This window comes from Populus alba, chromosome 13, assembly GCF_005239225.2.
Source record: "Populus alba chromosome 13, ASM523922v2, whole genome shotgun sequence".
In the NCBI taxonomy this organism is placed as follows: domain Eukaryota; kingdom Viridiplantae; phylum Streptophyta; class Magnoliopsida; order Malpighiales; family Salicaceae; genus Populus; species Populus alba.
Window position 1 is genome coordinate 12140548 of NC_133296.1, and position 20432 is coordinate 12160979.

General features: G+C 34.1%; 4 protein-coding genes across 19 annotated transcripts; 1 reads left to right on the forward strand and 3 right to left on the reverse strand.

Annotated features, from left to right (window-relative positions):
* Positions 1–361: 361 nt before the first annotated feature.
* LOC140954409 (F-box protein At5g07610-like) lies at positions 362–3413 on the forward strand. The gene is made up of 2 exons (XM_073403829.1): positions 362–1313; positions 3295–3413. Exons 1-2 carry the CDS (start codon positions 362–364, stop codon positions 3411–3413), a joined length of 1071 nt encoding a protein of 356 aa, XP_073259930.1.
* Positions 2602–5475, reverse strand: LOC140954459 (DEAD-box ATP-dependent RNA helicase FANCM-like). 4 transcript variants are annotated; one of them, XR_012167713.1, is made up of 10 exons: positions 5341–5475; positions 5028–5171; positions 4742–4780; positions 4546–4628; positions 4329–4443; positions 3968–4059; positions 3827–3881; positions 3621–3742; positions 3329–3533; positions 2602–2816 (listed from the first exon to the last, which is right to left on the reverse strand). XR_012167713.1 is itself a non-coding variant. In XM_073404064.1 (9 exons), exons 2-9 carry the CDS (start codon positions 5056–5058, stop codon positions 3519–3521), a joined length of 504 nt encoding a protein of 167 aa, XP_073260165.1. In that variant the 5' UTR covers positions 5059–5171; positions 5341–5475; the 3' UTR covers positions 2930–3518. The 4 variants fall into 4 exon arrangements, 2 of the variants coding, with proteins under 2 accessions (XP_073260165.1, XP_073260164.1); XR_012167714.1 differs by having other exon boundaries at positions 3319–3533; XM_073404064.1 differs by lacking the exon at positions 2602–2816 and having other exon boundaries at positions 2930–3533; positions 3621–3694.
* LOC118035443 (DEAD-box ATP-dependent RNA helicase FANCM) lies at positions 2602–15095 on the reverse strand. Of its 13 annotated transcripts, XM_073404062.1 has the most exons (14): positions 14932–15095; positions 14758–14833; positions 14509–14523; positions 14195–14338; positions 13909–13947; positions 13713–13795; positions 13496–13610; positions 13135–13226; positions 12994–13048; positions 12788–12909; positions 12588–12700; positions 11548–11741; positions 9909–10221; positions 9231–9721 (listed from the first exon to the last, which is right to left on the reverse strand). In XM_073404062.1, exons 1-11 carry the CDS (start codon positions 14974–14976, stop codon positions 12686–12688), a joined length of 801 nt encoding a protein of 266 aa, XP_073260163.1. In that variant the 5' UTR covers positions 14977–15095; the 3' UTR covers positions 9231–9721; positions 9909–10221; positions 11548–11741; positions 12588–12685. The 13 variants fall into 13 exon arrangements, with proteins under 13 accessions (XP_034896900.1, XP_073260163.1, XP_073260162.1 ...); XM_073404061.1 differs by having other exon boundaries at positions 12636–12700; positions 12788–12845; positions 14509–14833; XM_073404060.1 differs by having other exon boundaries at positions 12788–12845; positions 14509–14833.
* LOC118035442 (eIF-2-alpha kinase GCN2) lies at positions 5879–9222 on the reverse strand. The gene is made up of 10 exons (XM_035041007.2): positions 8975–9222; positions 8311–8409; positions 8024–8138; positions 7836–7944; positions 7155–7209; positions 6949–7052; positions 6675–6868; positions 6289–6605; positions 6139–6159; positions 5879–6019 (listed from the first exon to the last, which is right to left on the reverse strand). The coding sequence occupies exons 2-10, from the start codon at positions 8311–8313 to the stop codon at positions 5879–5881; spliced, it is 1059 nt and encodes a 352-aa protein (XP_034896898.1). The 5' UTR covers positions 8314–8409; positions 8975–9222.
* Positions 15096–20432: the final 5337 nt, after the last annotated feature.

Sequence of the window (20432 nt, forward strand, 5' to 3'; positions counted from 1 at the left end):
TGCGCCAGAATATTAGTGTGTTAAAGAGATGCTGATAGCCGAAAGATAAATCTTTTTTTCCTATTTGTTTTATGTGTCTCTCTAAATCAGGAAATATAAAAGTGTTGAAGGTAGGGCTTTGTTATTTCCTGAATAGTTAATTTCAGAACCATAATTATATTTCCTGAATAGTTGATTTCAGAACCATAATTTCTAATTCTTAACACTTTTAGCCAACAGCTAGGGTTTGCTCTTATTCTACAACCTCGCCCGGGAGAATACATTGGAGATTGCAAGTATAAATAGAGTCTGTCTTTATTGTAATTGTTGTTGACTTCTACTTTGTTTATTTAGGTGCCTGAAATCCTATTTTAAATTTACAATGGCCGTGCAGTTGCCAGACGACATGATAGTTGAAATTCTATGTCGATTACCAGTAAAAGTGGTGATGCGATTGAAGGTTGTTTCAAAAGCATGGCATCGTATCATATCTAATGTTTGTGCCCCGCTGTTCTCAGCCGCGGCCGCGGCCAATCCTTCTGGCTTTTTGTTCCTATGTTCTTATCAAATAATTGGTGGGTTGGGATACTTTGCTGCGTATGCCAGCTATCCCGATGTTCATGATTGCGTGGGTCAGACCGATGGATTTGTGGATTCGTATGCTTGTATGTTGCCCTTCATGCTTTCTTCTGATCATTATTTTGATTGTTGTAATGGGTTGCTCTTGTTTGTTAGAAGAGAGCAACGGGAGGCTCTTCCGCATTATTATTTTGTTTGCAACACCACTACCAGACAATGCGTTGCAATTCCTAATCCCCGTCCACGAACTGCTCCATTCGCCGCTGCAATTGCCTATGATCCTGCCAAATCTCCCCACTACAAAGTTGTTCGCTTTATTTATTTTGAAGAAAAAACTTCTTGCCCGGTAAAGCTGGATATATTTTCTTCCGATACCGGAAAGTGGGTTAGGCGCGGGGTCATGTTATCCACCGAACTTCCTCTTGCTGCTGCTGATGCAGATGAGTATGGCTGTATCAGGCGTTCTATTTATTTGGATGGAATGATTTACAAGCTATCCTTTGTCGTCAACTACCTCATCAGGTTTGACCTAAATGCGCCGAGCGATGTGGCAATTGAACTCCCGCACAAGAATGCCGCCGCCTGCCATGGATTCATTGGGATGTCTAGAGGAAGCTTGTGTTATTCAAATCATGACGAGTCTGGATTGATGATCTCCGTTTGGCTTTTGGAAGACCGTTGCAAACGTGATCCTTCTTGGAAACTCACACATCGCATCTCAATGGACTCCTTGACGTCCAAATATCCTGACGTGCGTAATTCAGGCTTTCATTTTCATACATATGCTATTCATCCAGCTTCTGATATTATTTTTCTTGGAAACCCTAACATGGTCTTAAGTTACGATCTTAAATCCAACAAATCCGAAGAGGTTTTTAAATTGTCTAGCGGATTAAAAATATCATTAGGCCAGCATTTTGTACACCTCTACTCCCCCTGTTTTGCTGTTTTGAGTAATTTTGATAATAATTGTGGTTAATAGTCCAGTTGTAAGCACTCTTTTTATAAAAACTATTTATCCGTGCTCTCTGAGATGGCTAGCTATGGAATCTAAAATTTCATGAAGGCTGTTTTCCATTGATGCTCTGTATTCTATTTTTTGAATTGACGTGCTGGTTTGATTAGTTTTGTTGTAAGCTAAAACTGCTAATTATTGGCTTAATTTGTTGTTCAAGATACAAACTTTTTCGGCATTTGTATTCTATATCAATCAACAGAAGAAAAACCAACCATTTCTTCAAAAATATAGACTGACATGGATTTGGGTTGCGACTAAGCAGACAATATTGATGATCCGCCATGGAATAAATACATACAAACGTGTGTGTGTGTGTGTGTGCATGTTGACCTACGTTTCCTATCCACAGAAGAAGAAAAAACATAAACAAGTTCCACTGCAAACAACAATATTATTTCATTTAAGTCAAGTCGCAGCTATTTCAGCTTCAGTACGCAAATTCTTATCCAAAAGATCAAAGGTATAATGGTAGATTCCAGGTTTGCTGGAGAAAGAAGCAACAGAAACCCAAAATTTTTAAAAAGAAAAAAGTTATATGCTGTCGCGAAACCTTTCATTTCTGGTCTTTGATTTCTTTGTTGATGTAGTGCAGTTGCATTTTCTAGTTAGATGTTGAAGTCAAACCGAGAACTAAAAATGCTATGCCTCTATGTCAATGCAATGCTTTCAAACAAATAGAATGTCAATTAACAACAATTTTCAGGATGTTTGAAGCTTGAATGAAGGTGTGACTGCCTTCTTGTCCTAGGTGTGATGGCATAAACTTATCATTTCTTTCCTTCTTGTTTCCATGCAGATTTAGATTCTGCAAATGTTTGCAGCATTCATTCTATCAAACAGCAACATAGTTTAATTCCTTTAGACCCAAATTTTAACACCTAAAGTTCCTTTTTCCCACCAAATTTTACCCTAAAAGCACAGGTTTTCCAGCTTGATCAGGGATGCCTCCTATTGTAACAGTTGAGAATTGAAGTTTCTAACATGGTAATGCAGAAGTGTAAAGGGGGAATAAAAAGACTAGCATGCAAATCAAAACTGCAATTTTTTTCATGATCAAGAAAGAGGATGCCACTCACTGAAATGGTCAACAAGTACTTCCAACATTTTTGACAATTTAGGACTAGGTGCACCATGAGACAAGCTTTGTTGCATTAAAAGCTTTATTTTCCTAATATCTTCATTTTTGCTCATCAGTCTGGCAAATGACCTGCAGCAATCAAGTTAGATCAGCTCAAGCCATCTGCATAACAAAAGGCAAAACTATCAATGACCTTTAACACTGCAGCAGCATTAAATATGTTCACATTAACAAATTTCACCCCTCAGCCTAGGCACCGTTTGGTGAACTTCAGATGATCAAAACAAATGCCATTGCCATTGTCAAATCATCATACAGGGCATCTCTACTTGGTAACCTGAGGGTATGGGCTTTCAGTTAGAGAAGAACTTTAAATCTTAAAGGATCTTTTGCAAGCAGAACTTTTCAATTCAAATCCTCAGAGAACCCCAACTCCATACAAGAAAGCTCGATGGCCTCCCCTCCAATGACAATTTTCAAAAGCTAAGCAACATAATCTTCTAGCGTCGAAACATTTCATCGTTACAGATACCACACTTTTAGATTGCTAAGTTCAGAAGATGAAGAACATTTTGATGATGTTTCATATCCAATGAAAAGCATAAACTGATCAATGGAAACTAATGTTTAAATGATCAAGGCAGTGCTGGAGTGGAGAATGCACAAGAAGATACCATTGTTTCCGCTTCTCTTCCAGCATCTCATACGCCAGCCTTATTCCATGACTTGAAAGGAGCTTACGGATGTGGTGAGGAGTAATAAGACTTTTTTGATAGTCTCTATTCTGGAGAAGTCCGAGTGTAGAAAGCCTTGCCACATATGGACGCATCACTTCCAAAGCCGTTTGTTAGTATCAACAGCTTCTTACCCCAACGCAACCTAGCAACATTTCATAGACTATGTCAAATTCATTGGTAAATACAAATACCCCACAATAATTTTTCAAAGAGCCATAGCAGACCATACCTCAATTAGTTCAATCTTTCTGTCATCAACATATGGAATGACATCAGGATCACTTTCACTGCGATATTCAAGAGCTGATATCTGCAAGTTATCAATGATATGCTGGACAGCCGGCTGTTTTGCTAAACAATTTGAATTTAACATGGGAGTTTTCAGATGGCGTGGCTACTTTTATAATGAACCTAATTAGATTATTTGTGACTTACATCCTGGAGTCGCAGTCAATGCTGATATTCTCAGTTGCACTGGTATGGCCAGCAACCACAAAACAAGATTATCAAACAGTATCTCAAAACAGTAATTTATTGCCAGTAACAACAAAAACTAAAGAAAATAGAGCAACAAACCTCGCGAATTGCTACACAGTAAGAATAATTTCCTGATGCTCTGTGAGCCTCATCCATTACCAAACAAACCAAGTGTTTTGCCAGACATGTTCCTGAAATTTGCTCCGAGTGAGAAAACTATTGATGGAATAAACGAAAGAAATACAATGCAAGTATAGCTGGGAATCGCAGGACATATATTTTCACATATTCTGTATGGAAAAAAAAAATACAAAGTCTTCCATCTTCCTTAACAAAATTCTTTTTCACTCCAAAAATTCACATATCATAACCATTTTATGTTCACAAAGTTTCCATGTAAAATATTTAAGGTGTAACCTTCTTGCAGTTAGGAGTGTTATGGCGTTACTAGGAATATTACCAGATTGAATATCCTCTTCCAGCACTTGTGGAGTAACAAAGAAAACTCGTTTAGTTTTCCAAAAACATGCCCTTTTTGTAGGGCATACCTGGCCGGTCATATCAATTGTCCACTCCTGCAATCAGTTTATTACACTAACCGTGACAAACTGAAGTTCCCAACCGAAAACCAAGATGTAAGCAAAGCATTCCATTGACACCTAAATTCAACATCTTACTTGTGGTGTCCCCACAATATTATGGCATGCTTCTATTTGTTGCATCACAAGCGGTCGAGAAGGAGCAGCAAAAACTATTTTACCTGCAATGAAACACGAATACACATCATACCTCTCAAACATTCAAACCTATCAAACATAGGATGCCCACGGCATGAACTGCTTTCAGGTTAACTCATTGTACTAATTCACTCACCACTAGATTTTTCCCCTAACCCATAGCCTTCCATCAAATCTACAAGATATGATGAAACATCAATGCTAGTGATAGTAAAAACCAAATTAAATTGTATAGAATTGACAAAAGATCAATCTGATAAAAATTATTTTAATAATAAAATAAACAGAATTAAACTATTTTATTTTAATAATAAACCGAACCCGATTGAATCGATTAACCAACACATTCTATGGTTCAAACTATAGTTGAGTTCTAATAAAAAATTGTGCATTTACTGAAGTATTTGTGTAGAGAGATTTACCATCAGGAAACCATCTGGAGTAGTTATACATAACAACAGCAGGAGTAAGCGTCTTTCCGGGCCCAGTTGGCAATGCAACCACTGTGTTTGTAAATAATGCGGTCTTTGTTATAGCTAATTGATAGTCTCTGAGAGGTACATGGACTGCAATATAAGAATCGATAGCCATATTTATCATCCAGAAAATAAACTAAAAAATCTCTAAAAACAATAAAATGATTCCTTCAAAACCCAAAATTTCACAAACACCCTTTTTGCCTAAACCCCCCTAAATTAATAAAAGAAGCATTGAAAGAGAACAGGTGATAAAGACCTGGGTAAATCCAAGTTGTAGTAGATGAAGGGTTATTTGCTCTTTCACAAGAGGCATGGATTTCTCTGACTGCTGCCTCCCAATCAAATTCCTGCAAGCAACAGAGTGAAGTGAAGTTAGAGAGAGACAATTTAGTGAAGGATTGATTGCTGGATTGGAGGTTTAAGGAAACAGAATTGAAGAAACGTCGTCGTCGTCGATTATTTGGAAAGGAACAGCTGACGTCATTTTCAAATTCACAACATTCTTCGTGAATTTTGTTTTTTGGATTTGGATTTGGCAGGGAGATGCAGGGAAAGAGAGGAGGGTGATCGATTGGCGGCAAACCTTGAAAAGTTAATTCCGATTTGAACAATTTTAGCTTCGTTTTGAAATTTCACCCTCCTTTGAACATTCCCTTCATGTCTCACGTATTAATTGCTAATTCGCAAAAGTTATTGCTGCAGCAACACAAACTAGTGTATCTGCTACTATATAACAGAAATGGCAGTTCGAAATAAACTGGAAGATTGAAAAGTGCTATCGCCGAAGCCCAAGCTCAAGCTTCCTCCTCCTCCTCCGCGCTATCCTCTCCAACAGCTTCAGTCCTCTCCTCATTGTCAACTTTTTCACCGGTCTCCAGCTCCTTGTCAACTTTTCCATCCGTTCCCTCTTCTTTGCCTTGCACAGCCTCATCATGCTGCCAAACAAATTTTTCATAAACAGAAAATAAATGTCATAAGAAAGTGCAATTACTTTTACTTCAATACCCCAACTGACATGCATAGAGCAGGAAGGCATAACGAGTAATGAGCATACCTCAAAGAGGGGAGAGAGATCCTATAACGAAAGCAAAGAATGATATTAGCTAGTATTTGATGAAATAAACATGAAAATAAAATAACAGTCCTATAAAAGGTTGAAGAAAAAAACAGTTGAAGATGCCCTTGGAGTTGGTTAATATATTACCTGAACTCGGGGCAGAACTTCTTCAGCAGAAGGACGGTCATCAGGGTTTTCAGCAAGCATGTCCGAGAGAAGAGATTTTAGAGGTCTGTAACTCTCATTTTTCCACGCATCTGGAAATTCTATTCTTTTTAGTTTATCCAAACTATTTTTCCTTTCTGTGCCAGATGTTGTGGGGTGTAACAGCATGAATAAAATAATTCCTAAGCTGTATACATCCGCCTTGGCATCGATGGGTCCCTTTTCCGCCTCAGGAGCCCTATATGTTTTGTTTCCCTCTGCGTCGACCTGAACCTTTTCACCTTTCTTACAGAAGACCGCTGCAAAAACAAGATTAATAAGAAATATAAACTATCAAATTTAAAAACATTTAAATTTGATTCGCTCACCAATTCCAAAATCTCCTATTTTTATCTCCTTCTCATCCTGAGCTTGAGAAGCTCCCACAAAAATGTTTTTTGTGCCAAGGTCTCTATGGACAAATTCATTTGCGTGGATGAAGCACACTCCTTCAACGATTTGCTTGGCCATCATGAAGCGTCCCTTGAGGCCCGTCTCTTTAGAGAGCAGATCATGAAGAGTCCTGTGATAAAAATAGATTGCTGTAAGCAACTGTATATAAAAAAAGAAGAACATAAAAAAAATGCATGGCATCTCACTCACATCGGACAGCACTCCATTTGAATAAACAACGCCGCAGTATCTTCACCAGCAGAGCTTGAGCCACGCATGTCATCACTCTTTGGCTGCAAATTCTCTGTCCAGGCCTGATAGACAAAGACAAATTGTCAACATGTGTTCTAAACTCATTTGAAAAGAAAAAAGAGAGATCAGATAGCTAGAGTTTTGAATGCCAAACAGTAAAATACCTGATGGTACCGCACAATATGTTTATGGTGCATCTTAGCATGCGTAGATGCTTCTCTGCACATTATAACATCACAGATTTTTTAGCATGTAATAATCATTCATCCGAAAAAAGAGGTATAAAGGCTAGGCTTAAAACAAAACAAAACAGCTGATGCAAGTACAGGTATTCCAAGTGACAGCACTCTAATCCAAACCAGCAGAAGGCCATAACAGCTGCTGACAAGGATCAACCAATTCAAGTAAAGGAATACATCAAGATTACACGTTGACAAAAGTGGAAGTTACAAACAAATAACTGAAGATCATCTTATACTTCCAAGTGGCAGAAGCAGTTCCTATAACTGTCATTGTTCTTATCTTAAGTAGTTATTTAGTATTAACTGTAATATGTATTTCTATTTAATGTAGAATGTTTGTATGATTCAGTAGATTGTAATACAGTATTGTCTTTGGTGTGATTCCAAAATGAGAGTGATTCTCTTGAGTGGTGTGAGGCTACTTGTTCTATCTTCATTGTAATCTTTATTTCCCTTCAATAAATATCAGCTTTCTTTCCATTTGTTAATTCTTCTTCGTTTTCTTCTGCTGGAACCAAATTTAGTGAATATTGTTTCTGTCTTGGTATCGTTTTGCATTAACAGCACAGCACAGATAAAATGAAAACAATAGAGATTTAATACCTTAAAATCACGTCCCTGTCATGGTAACCGATTTTTATCTTCTTCACAGCATACTCCATTAAATCAAGCTTATGTTTGCACCTTGTTACCTTTCCATATGAGCCATTGCCTATGTACAAAAAAAATAAACATTCTAGAAACAACCAAACTAAGAAAAACAACAACAACAACGTAAGTTTATGTTTTACCTAGGCATTGAATCTCCTCAAAGTCCTCCTTGTATCGGCGGTCAGAAGTCTTTTGCTGAGGACTCTCTGAGTCAGAGCTGCTGTCGCTGCTGCCTCCAAAAAACTTCGATGAATGCTGATATAACAAAGCCAAAACTCAATTAGATGTTTCTAGCTATTTAAAAACAGAGCTACTGCTATTTTATCCTGTTCACTCTCACCATTGCACTGTTTTGGACAATCTTTAGCTAGAGAGAAAAGGAAAGAAACAATAGAAGAAAGCAATTTAAAACACACGCTCTTCTCACCATTGTTATACTGCGAGGAGAGGATTGATTCTTGGAGGCCTTTTCATTCAGTTATAACAGCGAGCGTGCAATGGTCCCCTTTGCCTAGGGAGCTGCCACCTGTATTATAAAAAAAACAGTGTGGTATACTGGACGGACATCATATGGAGAATGTTTTTCTTCCCCTTTTCCCTGCTTGCTGTCTTTAAAAGTGATTAATTAAATCAAAAGTTAAAAGAACGACGAGTCGCGTCTTGACAACGATTGTCAAAAATTATTAGTAACTCTTAACCCTTATAAATATTTTTGTTAACATAACAAACGATAATACAAAAAATGTTTGAAGAAAAATAAAGAAGAGAAATGACTCTCAAAGAAAAATTGTTTATCAATCCTTGAAAAAAAAGAAGAAGGAAGTTGCAGGTAGCAGAACGAGATGCTTCAGGCAATTGCGCGAAAGACCACCTAAGCTCAAGCAGCAGATACTACCACATTCAGGACAAGAACCAAGTAAATTACGTAATAATCGACAGCAAGAGCACACTCGCATCAAACCACTTGTTATCCACTAATTGAAGACGTGGGATAAAAAGAGAAAACTCATTTGACAATGTACAACAATTTTAAAAAAATGAAGAACAAAACTCCATGTCTCTAATACCAAAAACCAAGAAATTAAACTCACTTGTAACAAGACCTTCAAGAGCTCGGGCCCTGAGTTGCAAGAAAGGAAGAACTGAAATACCCAAAAATAGAACAGCTCTCTTCTTGCTGAAAACAATGTCCTTTGGATCCTCTTGACCCATACAAGCAGAAACCACTCTCCTCCTCCCGGTCATTTCATTATTATTGCTATTCTTCTTCACATGAAAAGAAAGAGGTTGGGAAGAAGAAGAAGAAGTGGAGGAAGGAAAGTGAGAGTGTAAAAGATAAGAGATTACCATTGAGAAGCTCGTGGTCATGGCTTTGTCTCTGGCCCTGAGTTGCAATAAAGGAAGAACTGAAATACCCAAAAATAGAACAGCTCTCTTCTTGCTGAAAACAATGTCTTTTGGATCCTCTTGACCCATACAAGCAGAAACCACTCTCCTCCTCCCGGTCATTTCATTATTATTGCTATTCTTCTTCACATGAAAAGAAAGAGGTTGGGAAGAAGAAGAAGAAGTGGAGGAAGGAAAGTGAGAGTGTAAAAGATAAGAGATTCCCATTGAGAAGCTCGTGGTCATGGCTTTGTGTTTGGTTTCTTGATTGAGAATTTCTGATAGAAAGGACCAGTGCTGTGGATCAGTGGTTCTCTTCTCTTGCCTCTCTACAGTGTAAGCTTTTGGCTTTCTTTCCGTACTGTGTTATTTTTACTTTCGGTACAGACAATGAGGTTAATGCCCTTCCAAGTTGAAAAAAAATTGCCAAATGTGCATGCGATCAGCTACCGCTGCATCCGCTCAAAGGAAACAATGTTCGAATTAGTTGCAAAATTTATTAATTTTATTTTACACGTTTATATATATATATATATATATATATGAAAGGAAGCAAAATTTATATTGAAAAAAAATAAGAGATGTGTGATATTACAAGTAAAAAATCAAAATTAATATAAAAAAATTAATTATGGCTACCTCAAGCCATTTTGGGTCTTGCGTCCAAAGGTGCTGGGTATGGCTACGTAGCAATTCCCAAAGCTATTGAGTGTGGCTGTGTTGCTAGACCCAGCAGCGCGGCCGTTCCCTACTATGTTGTTGGTCAAAGTTTGCAGCTAGAGCGTTGCCTACTTGCCTTCTCTTTCTAGAGCTGTTGGGAGACCCACCAAAGTATTTGATCGTGGGTTATTCCGTCCTGCTGACACCAGGACTTCATTTTGTTTGGTCATGCTCAACCCTTTAGAGTTGGGTCCTGCCTCAAGCAGAACCCAAGCACTGGGCGTTGCCTTCTCTGTCAAAAGACCCAACAACATTAATTTTTTAAATTTATAATTTTTAAAATAACTTTTGACAAGCAAGACCTCAGAAATTTAAAAAAAATTTAATCAATTTTGAATTAATGTTTTTGATATTTTTTTGTATTACTTTTAAAATATTTTAAAAAAAAATATATATTGAGATTGTGCCTTGAAATTTTTAATTATTTTTTTTCTTGACTTTAAATTTTGAAGACACAATTTGAATATATTTTTTAAAATAAAATATTTAAAAGAATAATAGAAAAACATAAAAATAAAAAGTTTTCAAGACAATCTCAATATAATTTTTTAAAAACACAATGTTTAAAAATTAATATATAAAAACCAATTTCACTTGAAGAAAAAAAATAAAAAGTTTTCAAATTTCTTCGAGGTTAAACAATCTCAAAATTGTTTTTTTTTAAATAACACAAAAACATACAAAAAAAAATTAATGTAAATCAAAAAATTAAAAATTCTCAAATTTCCATGGTGCTAATGGAAAATTAATCTTTTCTCAGAAGTGCAAGGCTAAATATATATTATGAGACCAATATATTTTTCTTATTGTCAGATTTTCTTTTTTCTCCTATAGTTTCCGGTGCTTGGTGTGTAAATATTATCATAATAGCTTTGCATGAATTCATAAAATAGATGGGAAACCTAGCCACACACGCAAACTAGAGACATGCAAAGTGCAACCCATGAAATATCTTGACTATTTGTGTACTACATGGCTTACAAACCTGTATTCATTTCCTCTTTCGATTTGTATCTTCTTCTTCATTTTAATTATAATCAAATCAATTATGATTATTATTGACATGGTGATGGGTCATGGTTTCTATTAATATATGGACATCCACAGAAAAGGGAATAGTCAAAGCGTGCAAAATCAATGTAATTGTGTACGAACACATTTTCTATTAATATATGTACAAACACATATGAGATTTAATTGTGGCCCCCGAATCCATTTCTTATGACACGGTATTGGTTTTGCATGATTAATGTAAGGATTAAAGATCTCCTTGACTGCATAAACTAAATATATACCTCCTTCGACTAATTAAATTTGTACAATTAACTGCTTCATTTTTTCTGTACCACTTTGGCCAATTTTTTTTTCTGTACCATAATCTTCTGGCATCGAAACATTTCATCGTTACAGATACCACACTTTTAGATTATTATGGTCAGAAGATGAAGAAGTTCATTTTGATGATGTTGCATATCCAATGAAAACCAGAAACTGATCATGGAAACTAATGTTTAAATGATCAAGGCAGTGCTGGAGTGGAGAATGCACAAGAAGATACCATTGTTTCCACTTCTCTTCCAGCATCTCATACGCCAGCCTTATTCCATGACTTGAAAGGAGCTTACGGATGTGGTGAGGAGTAATAAGACCTCCAAAACAAGCTTCAATTTCTCCATATCTGTTCAGGGGAAGGTCCAGAGGAGGTGGTCGGCGAATTTTGTCTCTTCAGCTGAGTAAATCAGGTGGGCTTAACTGTCATATTTTGATGTCGAAGTAAGAAAACCAGAAGTAGTTGTGGTGTCATTAAGTAATGACCAGAACAAGGTAGATAGCATTGCAGCATAAAATATCATAGGAACGCTTTATTATTAAAAATGGAATATTAGTCCAACATGGAAATTTTTTTTATTAAAACACACTTGGTCATAGCATTGCTCATTTGGAGGAGAGCAGCAGAGAAAAAAACACAATGGCATGTTGAGCTAGCTCAAAGTCAATAATGAGACCTTTTACTCAAGATAAACAAAGTTACCGTGGAATCAAGCATGCAACTATATATATTATGGAGTCTAAACATAACTTTCACTGCATAAATTTGAATTGTTAGCTTCTTTCAGATTTTTATGATATTTGGAGGTATGTATTCATGTTGAAAATGGATGTCTAGAAAACATTTGGGGCCATCACCAGTGGATAATATAGTTCGTTCGGTTTTTTTTGCCCCTTAATGTACCATGTAGAACTGATCTAGGTATCCAAATAGAAGCTAATTTGCCCTCTTTTCTAACTGCTCCCATTCATGAAATTGTTGGGCATTTTAATTGCCATTGTGGTTGAAAATTTATTAGATCAACGGCTAAAATAGCTAATAAAGCTTGAGCAGGCCATAAAGAGAAACCATCAACCATACTGTTTACTATAACTCCTTTCAGTCAATAAATAACAGTGATAATGGAGCTACCACGCTCTAAAATGTACATTGAAAGAAATGGTATTATTGCCTGAGAATTTATTGAATAAAAGAAAGCAGTAACATTAACATACTAGGGTTAACACAATGAAGAAAATTGAACGAATTTGTAATTTATCAAGCCATACTGTTTGATAGTCTCTATTCTGGAGAAGTCCGAGTTTAGAAAGCCTTGCCACATATGGACGCATCACTTCCAAAGCCGTTTGTTAGTATCAACAGCTTCTTACCCCAACGCAACCTAGCAACATTTCATAGACTATGTCAAATTCATTGGTAAATACAAATACCCAACAATAATTTTTCAAAGAGCCATAGCAGACCATACCTCAATTAGTTCAATCTTTCTGTCATCAACATATGGAATGACATCAGGATCACTTTCACTGCGATATTCAAGAGCTGATATCTGCAAGTTATCAATGATATGCTGGACAGCCGGCTGTTTTGCTAAACAATTTGAATTTAACATGGGAGTTTTCAGATGGCGTGGCTACTTTTATAATGAACCTAATTAGATTATTTGTGGCTTACATCCTGGAGTCGCAGTCAATGCTGATATTCTCAGTTGCACTGGTATGGCCAGCACCTACAAAGCAAGATTATCAAATAGTATCTCAAAACAGTAATTTATTGCCAGTAACAACAAAAACTAAAGAAAATAGAGCAACAAACCTCGCGAATTGCTACACAGTAAGAATAATTTCCTGATGCTCTGTGAGCCTCATCCATTACCAAACAAACCAAGTGTTTTGCCAGACATGTTCCTGAAATTTGCTCCGAGTGAGAAAACTATTGATGGAATAAACGAAAGAAATACAATGCAAGTATAGCTGGGAATCGCAGGACATATATTTTCACATATTCTGTATGGAAAAAAAAAATACAAAGTCTTCCATCTTCCTTACCAAAATTCTTTTTCACTCCAAAAATTCACATATCATAACCATTTTATGTTCACAAAGTTTCCATGTAAAATATTTAAGGTGTAGCCTTTTTGCAGTTAGGAGTGTTATGGCGTTACTAGGAATATTACCAGATTGAATATCCTTTTCCAGCACTTGTGGAGTAACAAAGAAAACTCGTTTAGTTTTCCAAAAACATGCCCTTTTTGTAGGGCATACCTGGCCGGTCATATCAATTGTCCACTCCTGCAATCAGTTTATTACACTAACCGTGCCAAACTGAAGTTCCCAACCGAAAACCAATATGTAAGCAAAGCATTCCATTGACAACTAAATTCAACATCTTACTTGTGGTGTCCCCACAATATTATGCCATGCTTCTATTTGTTGCATCACAAGCGGTCGAGAAGGAGCAGCAAAAACTATTTTACCTGCAATGAAATACGAATACACATCATACCAATCAAACATTCAAACCTATCAAACATAGGAGGCCCACGGCATTAACTGCTTTCAAGTTGACTCATTGTAATAATTCACTCACCACTACATTTTTTCCCTAACCCATAGCGTTCCATCAAATCTTCAAGCTATGATGAAACATCCATCCAATTGATAGTAAGAACCAAATTAAATTGTATTGAATTGACAAAAGATCAATCTGATAACAATTATTTTAATAATAAAATAAACAGAATTAAATTATTTTATTTTAATGATAAACCGAACCCGATTGAATCGATTAACCAACACATTTTATGGTTCAAACTATAGGTGAGTTCTAATAAAAAATTGTGCATTTACTGAAGCATTTGTGTAGAGAGATTTACCATCAGGAAACCATCTGAAGTAGTTATACATAACAACAGCAGCAGTAAGCGTCTTTCCGAGCCCAGTTGGCAATGCAACCAATGTGTTTGTAAATAATGCGGTCTTTGTTATAGCTAATTGATAGTCTCGGAGAGGTACATTGACTGCAATATAAGAATCGATAGACATATTTATCATCCAGAAAATAAAATAAAATAATCTCTAAAAACAATAAAATTATTCATTCAAAACCCAAAATTTCACAAACACCCTTTTTGCCTAAACCCCCCTAAATTTATAAGAGAAGCATTGAAAGAGAAAAGGTGATAAAGACCTGGGTAAATCCAAGTTTTAGCTGCCTCGGCATCAATCTCAACGCAACACGGCCTCCCATCACTGTTGATGATGCCATTACCCTGAAGATGTCGGACCTCAACCGTTGGGTTCACCGGCGGATTCGCTCTGCCAGTAAACTTATCGAGCGTGGATTGCTTGCAAGTCCCAGTCTTTGTACATGAATAATAAGAAGAATTATTAAGAATATTAACGGGAGGGGTAAAATTGGAAGAAGAAGCTTGATTAATTGTAGTAGATGAAGGGTTATTTGCTCTTTCACAAGAGGCATCGATTTCTCTGACTGCTGCCTCCCAATCAAATTCCTGCAAGCAACAGAGTGAAGTGAAGTTAGAGAGAGAGAATTTAGTGAAAGATTGATTGCTGGATTGGAGGTTTAAGGAAACAGAATTGAAGAAGTTACGTCGTCGTCGTCGTCGATTATTTGGAAAGGAACTGTTGATGTCATTTTCAAACGCACAGCAATCTTTGTTTTATTTATTTATTTGGATTTGGATTTGGCAGAGAGATGCAGAGAAAGAGAGGAGGGTGAATGATTGACGGCAAAACTTGAAAAGTTAATTTTAGCTTTAGCTTTTAGGTGTATGCACGAGATTCTGTTTGATTGTATTATTTTTTATTTAAAAATATATTAAAATAATTTTTAATTTTTAATTTAATTTATTGAATTTATTAAAAAATATTTTTTAAAAAGTAAATACATCATGTTTTGAAAATATGTTAAAGTTGAACTTTGAGTTGTTTTTTTTCTTGAAAATATATTAAAATAATTTTTTATTTTTTACATTAACACTTTAAAATAAAAAAAACTAAAAAAATTATTTTAAAACAATTTTCTTTCAAATTATCAACGTTGTAACCGCATTATCAAACGCACTAATAGAAAACACTTTTATGTTTGTTTTTGTATTTACAAAATTCTTTTTAAAAAATTAAAAAAATTTTCTTTCCTTCAAATTAATATTTTTTTTTAGTATTTTTAGATCATTTTGATGCACTGAAGTTAAAAAATAACTTTTAAAAAATAAAAAAATATTAGTGCAGTCCACAGTGAAAAAGGCTGATGGCTTTTTGTTTGTTTTTGTTTTTTATTTTTGAATTTATATTTCTCTTTTAATTTGGTTTGTTTATGTTAAATTTTTTTCTATTTAGTTATAAGACTTTTATGACACGGATCTCATGTTTGACGGGTTTGCCCAGTTAATTCAGTTTGTTTTTCTTTTTCTTCCTTTATTTTTTTTCTCTAGATAGGTTTTTTCTTCTTCTTTTCTCCCTTTTTAATTAAGTTTTATTTTAAAATTTAGTTTGTTGATATTAAAATTCTTTATATTTAATTATCAACCTTTTTATGACACGGATCTCAGTTTTGACGGGTTACTCAGTTAATTTAGATTTTTTTTATTTTTCTTCATTCATTTTTTTCTTGCTATAGGTTTTTTTTTAACCCAGTTAATTTTTTCTTTTTTCTTTTTTTTTTTATGCCTTTGACTGTGAACTGCATAGTGCAGTCCACAGTGAAAAGGCCGATGTCTTTTGTTTTTCTTTTTTTCCTTTTTAATTAATTTTTTTCATTTATTTTAGTTTGTTAATATTACGTTTTTTTTATATTTAGTTATCAAACTTTCATGACAAGGATCTCGGGTTTGACAAGTTAGCCAAGTTAATTCTGGGTTAACTCGTCAATTTTTTTTTTCTATTTAGTTATCAAAATTTCACGACACGGATCCAATATTTGACAAGTTAACTTGGTTTGAAGGGCTAACCCAGTTAATTCAGATTTTTTTTCTTTTTCTTCATAATGGTTTTTTTTCTATCTTTTTTTTCTTTTTACTTAATCTATTTAATTATCATATTTTTATGAGACGACCTTGCAGCTATACCCACATCCAATGTTATCGGGTCTGGTATTGCAATCGAACCCACTTAAACTTGAATCATGCAAGTTTAATGTTATTATTAATATTATAAATATTACTCTTGAGTCAGGCGTTGCAGCCAAACCCAAGACTTTTGGGTATAGCTTTGCAGAAAGACCTAATACTTTTAAATCTTAGTTTTTTTTATATAATTTTTATAAAAAAAAAAATTGACCTACAGCATCGGCGGGTGTCATCTAACTAGTAACATATACTAAAACTACTCAATGTTTCACTATGCAGTCCATAGTGAAACACTCAGCTGTCTTTTTTTTTTTTTTCCCTTTTTTTCCCTTTTTTCCTTTTTATGCCTTTATGGGTTTTTTGTTTTGCTTTTTTCTGTGCTTTTTTTCTTTTAATGAATTTTTTTTTGTTTAATTTAATTTGTAAATGTTAAATTTTTTTTATTTAGTTATCAGACTTTCATGATACGGATCTCCGGTTTAATTGGTTAACACGGTTTGACGAGTTTAACCAGAATTTTTTTTTTGTTTTTAATTAATTTTTTTCGTTTAGTTTAGTTTGTTAATGTTAAATTTATTTCTATTTAATTATTAGACTTTCATGACACGTATCACAGGATTGACGGGTTAACTCGTCAATTTTGTTTTTCTATTTTGTTATCAAACTTTCATCACGCGGATCTCATGTTTGACGGGTTAATCTAGTTTGAAAGGTTAACCCAGTTAATTAAGATTTTTTTTATTTTTCTTTATTATTATTTTTTCATCTTGTTGGTTTTTTTTCTTTTTAATTATCACACTTTTATGATACGACCCTGCAGCCAAATCCACATCCAAGGCACTTGGGTCCGGTATTGCAACAGACTCACTTAAACTTGAGTAATGTAAGTTTAATATTATTATTAATATTATAAATACTACTATTGGATCAAACGTTGCAGCTAGACCAAAGGCTCTTAGGTATATCTTTGCAGAAACACTTAACACTTTTAGATCTTTAGCCTTTTTTGATATTTTTTATGCAAGGAAAAAAAATTAACCCGCGGCGTATGTCTTTGTTTTTTTTTTCTTTTCATTTTTAAGTCTTTTTACCGTGGACTGCACAATGCAGTCCATAGTGAAAAAGATGATGCCTTTAGTTTCTTTCTTTTTTACCTTGTTTTTTTATTTTTTTTAATTTAGTTTCTTAATATTAATTTTTTTCTGTTTAATTATCAGACTTTCATGACACGGATCCCAGGTTTGACGGGCTAACCCAATTGATTCATTTTTTTTTTACTTCACTAGTTTTTCTCTTCTTGTAGGTTTTTTTTTTCTCTTTGCTTTTTCCTTTTTAATTAATATTTTTTTTAATTTAATTCATTAATATTAAATATTTTTTCTATTTAGTTATCACACTTTCATGACACGAATCTTAGGTTTGACGGGTTAACCTGATTTGGCGCGTTGACCAAGTTGATTCAGATTTTTTTTTTCTTTTTTCTCATTAGTTTTGTTCTTCCATTTTTATCTTTTAATATTATATGCAGTTCACAGTGAAAAGATTGATGCCTTTAGTTTCTTTTTTCTTTTTGCTTTTTTTTTTTTTCTTTTTATGCCTTTCACTGTGGACTGCACAGTGCAGTCCACGGTGAAAAGGCTGATGCCTTCTTCTTTTTTTTAATTTATTTTTTTATTTAATTTGTTGATATTAATTTTTTTTATTTAGTTATCAGACTTTTATGGCACGGATCTCAAGTTTGACGGGTTAACTCTGTTAATTTATTCTTTTCTTTCTTTTTCTTCGTTATTTTTTTTCTTATTTTATTTTTTTATTTTTATTTTTTTTTTAAATTTAGTTCATGAATATTAATTTTTTTTCCTATTTAGTTATCGGCTGATGTTTTTATTTTATTTTTTTGCTTTTTTTCCATTTTTATGACATTGACTGTGGACTGCACAGTGCAGTCCACGGTGAATAGGTTAATGCTTTTTATTTTATTTTTTAATTAATTTAGTTTGTTAATGTTTGATTTTTTTCTATTTAGTTATCAAATTTTCATGACATGGATCTCGGGTTTGACGGGTTAGGTCAATTTTTTTTTTCTATTTATTTATCAAACTTTCACGACACGAATTCAAGGTTTGACGAGTTAACCTGGTTTGAAGGGTTAACCCAGTTAATTCAGATTTTTTTTTTCTTCATTAGTTTTTTTCTTCCTGTTGGTTTTTTTTTTCTTTGTTTTTTATTTTTATTTTTAATTAATCTATTTAATTATCACACTTTTACAACACGATCTTGCAACCAGACCTACATCCTAGACTATTGGGTCTGGTATTGCAGCCAGACCCACTTAAACTTGGGTCATGCAAATTTAATGTTATTATTAATATTATAAATATTACTATTGGGTCAAGCGTTGTAGCTAAACCCAAGACTCTTGGGTATAGTTTTGCAAAAAGATCTAATACTTTTAGATCTTGGTTTTTTTTTTTTTAAATATTTTTTATGCAAAAAAATGGATCCACGGCATCACACGGGTCATGTAACTAGTCCTAACTAATCAATGATATTTTGTAAAGTAAAATAGTCGCATATGAATGAGAAAATCAACACGGATTTAGTAAATACATATGAAAGCAAAATTTTAATTGAAGTAGAGTGAAATGCATGTTTCTCCCGTAAAGAAATTGTCAAATTTGCAGCAACTTGTTGTAAAAGGAAAAAGAAATAAACAACAGCAAACCAATATAATGTGGTGACAATCATATTGTTGAATAACATGACATGATTCTTCATCATGCTTTGATTGTTTTGGCAATTGTTTTTGCTAAAAACATGACTGTCATAGCCATTTTACACCCTATTTTTCTAGCAATGCAAATGAGAGAAACAAAATGGAGAAAAAGCTAGCAGAAACAGTTAAATATGCAACAACATGCTGCAGAAAAAACAAGAAATAACTAATCATCTAGTGACCCAATAAATAGAGTTTGGGATTAAAAGATTTGCTCAACTGTAGTCTCAAGTTTAAGTCACGTGGTTCCTAATATGATGACTATTAAAAATTTATATGGTTGTTAAATTTAAAGCTCGTGGAATTAATCAAAGTACATGTAAGCTAACTAATACATCCACGTTAATAAAAAAAAATACATGAAATAAATAGCAACAAACAATCTCAGTCTCTTATTCTTTTCTTCTTAATTTCAGATCTTTCCAAATCATCTCCTGCCAAACTCGATGCAACCATTTGATATGGCAAGTAGTAGCTTCTCAAACATTCTGACAACATTAAGGCCAGATTTTCTTATCTATGATTTCTTTCAACCATGAGCTCCACCACTGACATTGTCATTGAATATCACAACTGTTCAGTTTGTGGTTATTGGCAATAAAATTTTTTTGTTGATCTTTTAGCTGTAACCATGAAGAAGATTTTGTTAGTCGCTACACTTGTTCGAGACTCTATTACAGAAGAAAAAAAATCAGAAAGTACCAGCCTCAATCTTTTGTTATTAATTAATGATTCAAAGAAAAAGACAACAAAGAATGTCATATATTAGTAACTAAGAATCTCTAAATTCTACCATGATGTGATTGAGCAAAAATACTACCGAGCAACCTTGAGAAATATACCTCAATTATTCAGGTTTTGAGTTTGTTCTTTAAAGATTATTAATTTAAATCTTACAAATCTCAGGATTATTAGATGTTTACATAGTCATTAACTTTAGAACCTGTGAGATTAGTCGAAGTGCATTCAAGTTGGTTAGGACACTTATATTAATCAAATAAAATAAAACATTTAAGCAGTGAAAGTGAGCTCTAAATCCCAATTGATTCAAATAAGTGGAAAAATGCAGAACAACTAAGAAAAAAAAAAATGAATAATTTGTATTGCTTTTTTCAAGACTTGTTGCAGTAAGATCGATCCAGTACTTAATAAGATAATAAAATTTTCCAACCTCCTAAGCAAAAAGAAATTGAAAAGTCAAAAAAATATTGTCAAAGCAATTAAACTAACCAAAATTTTCCAACCTCC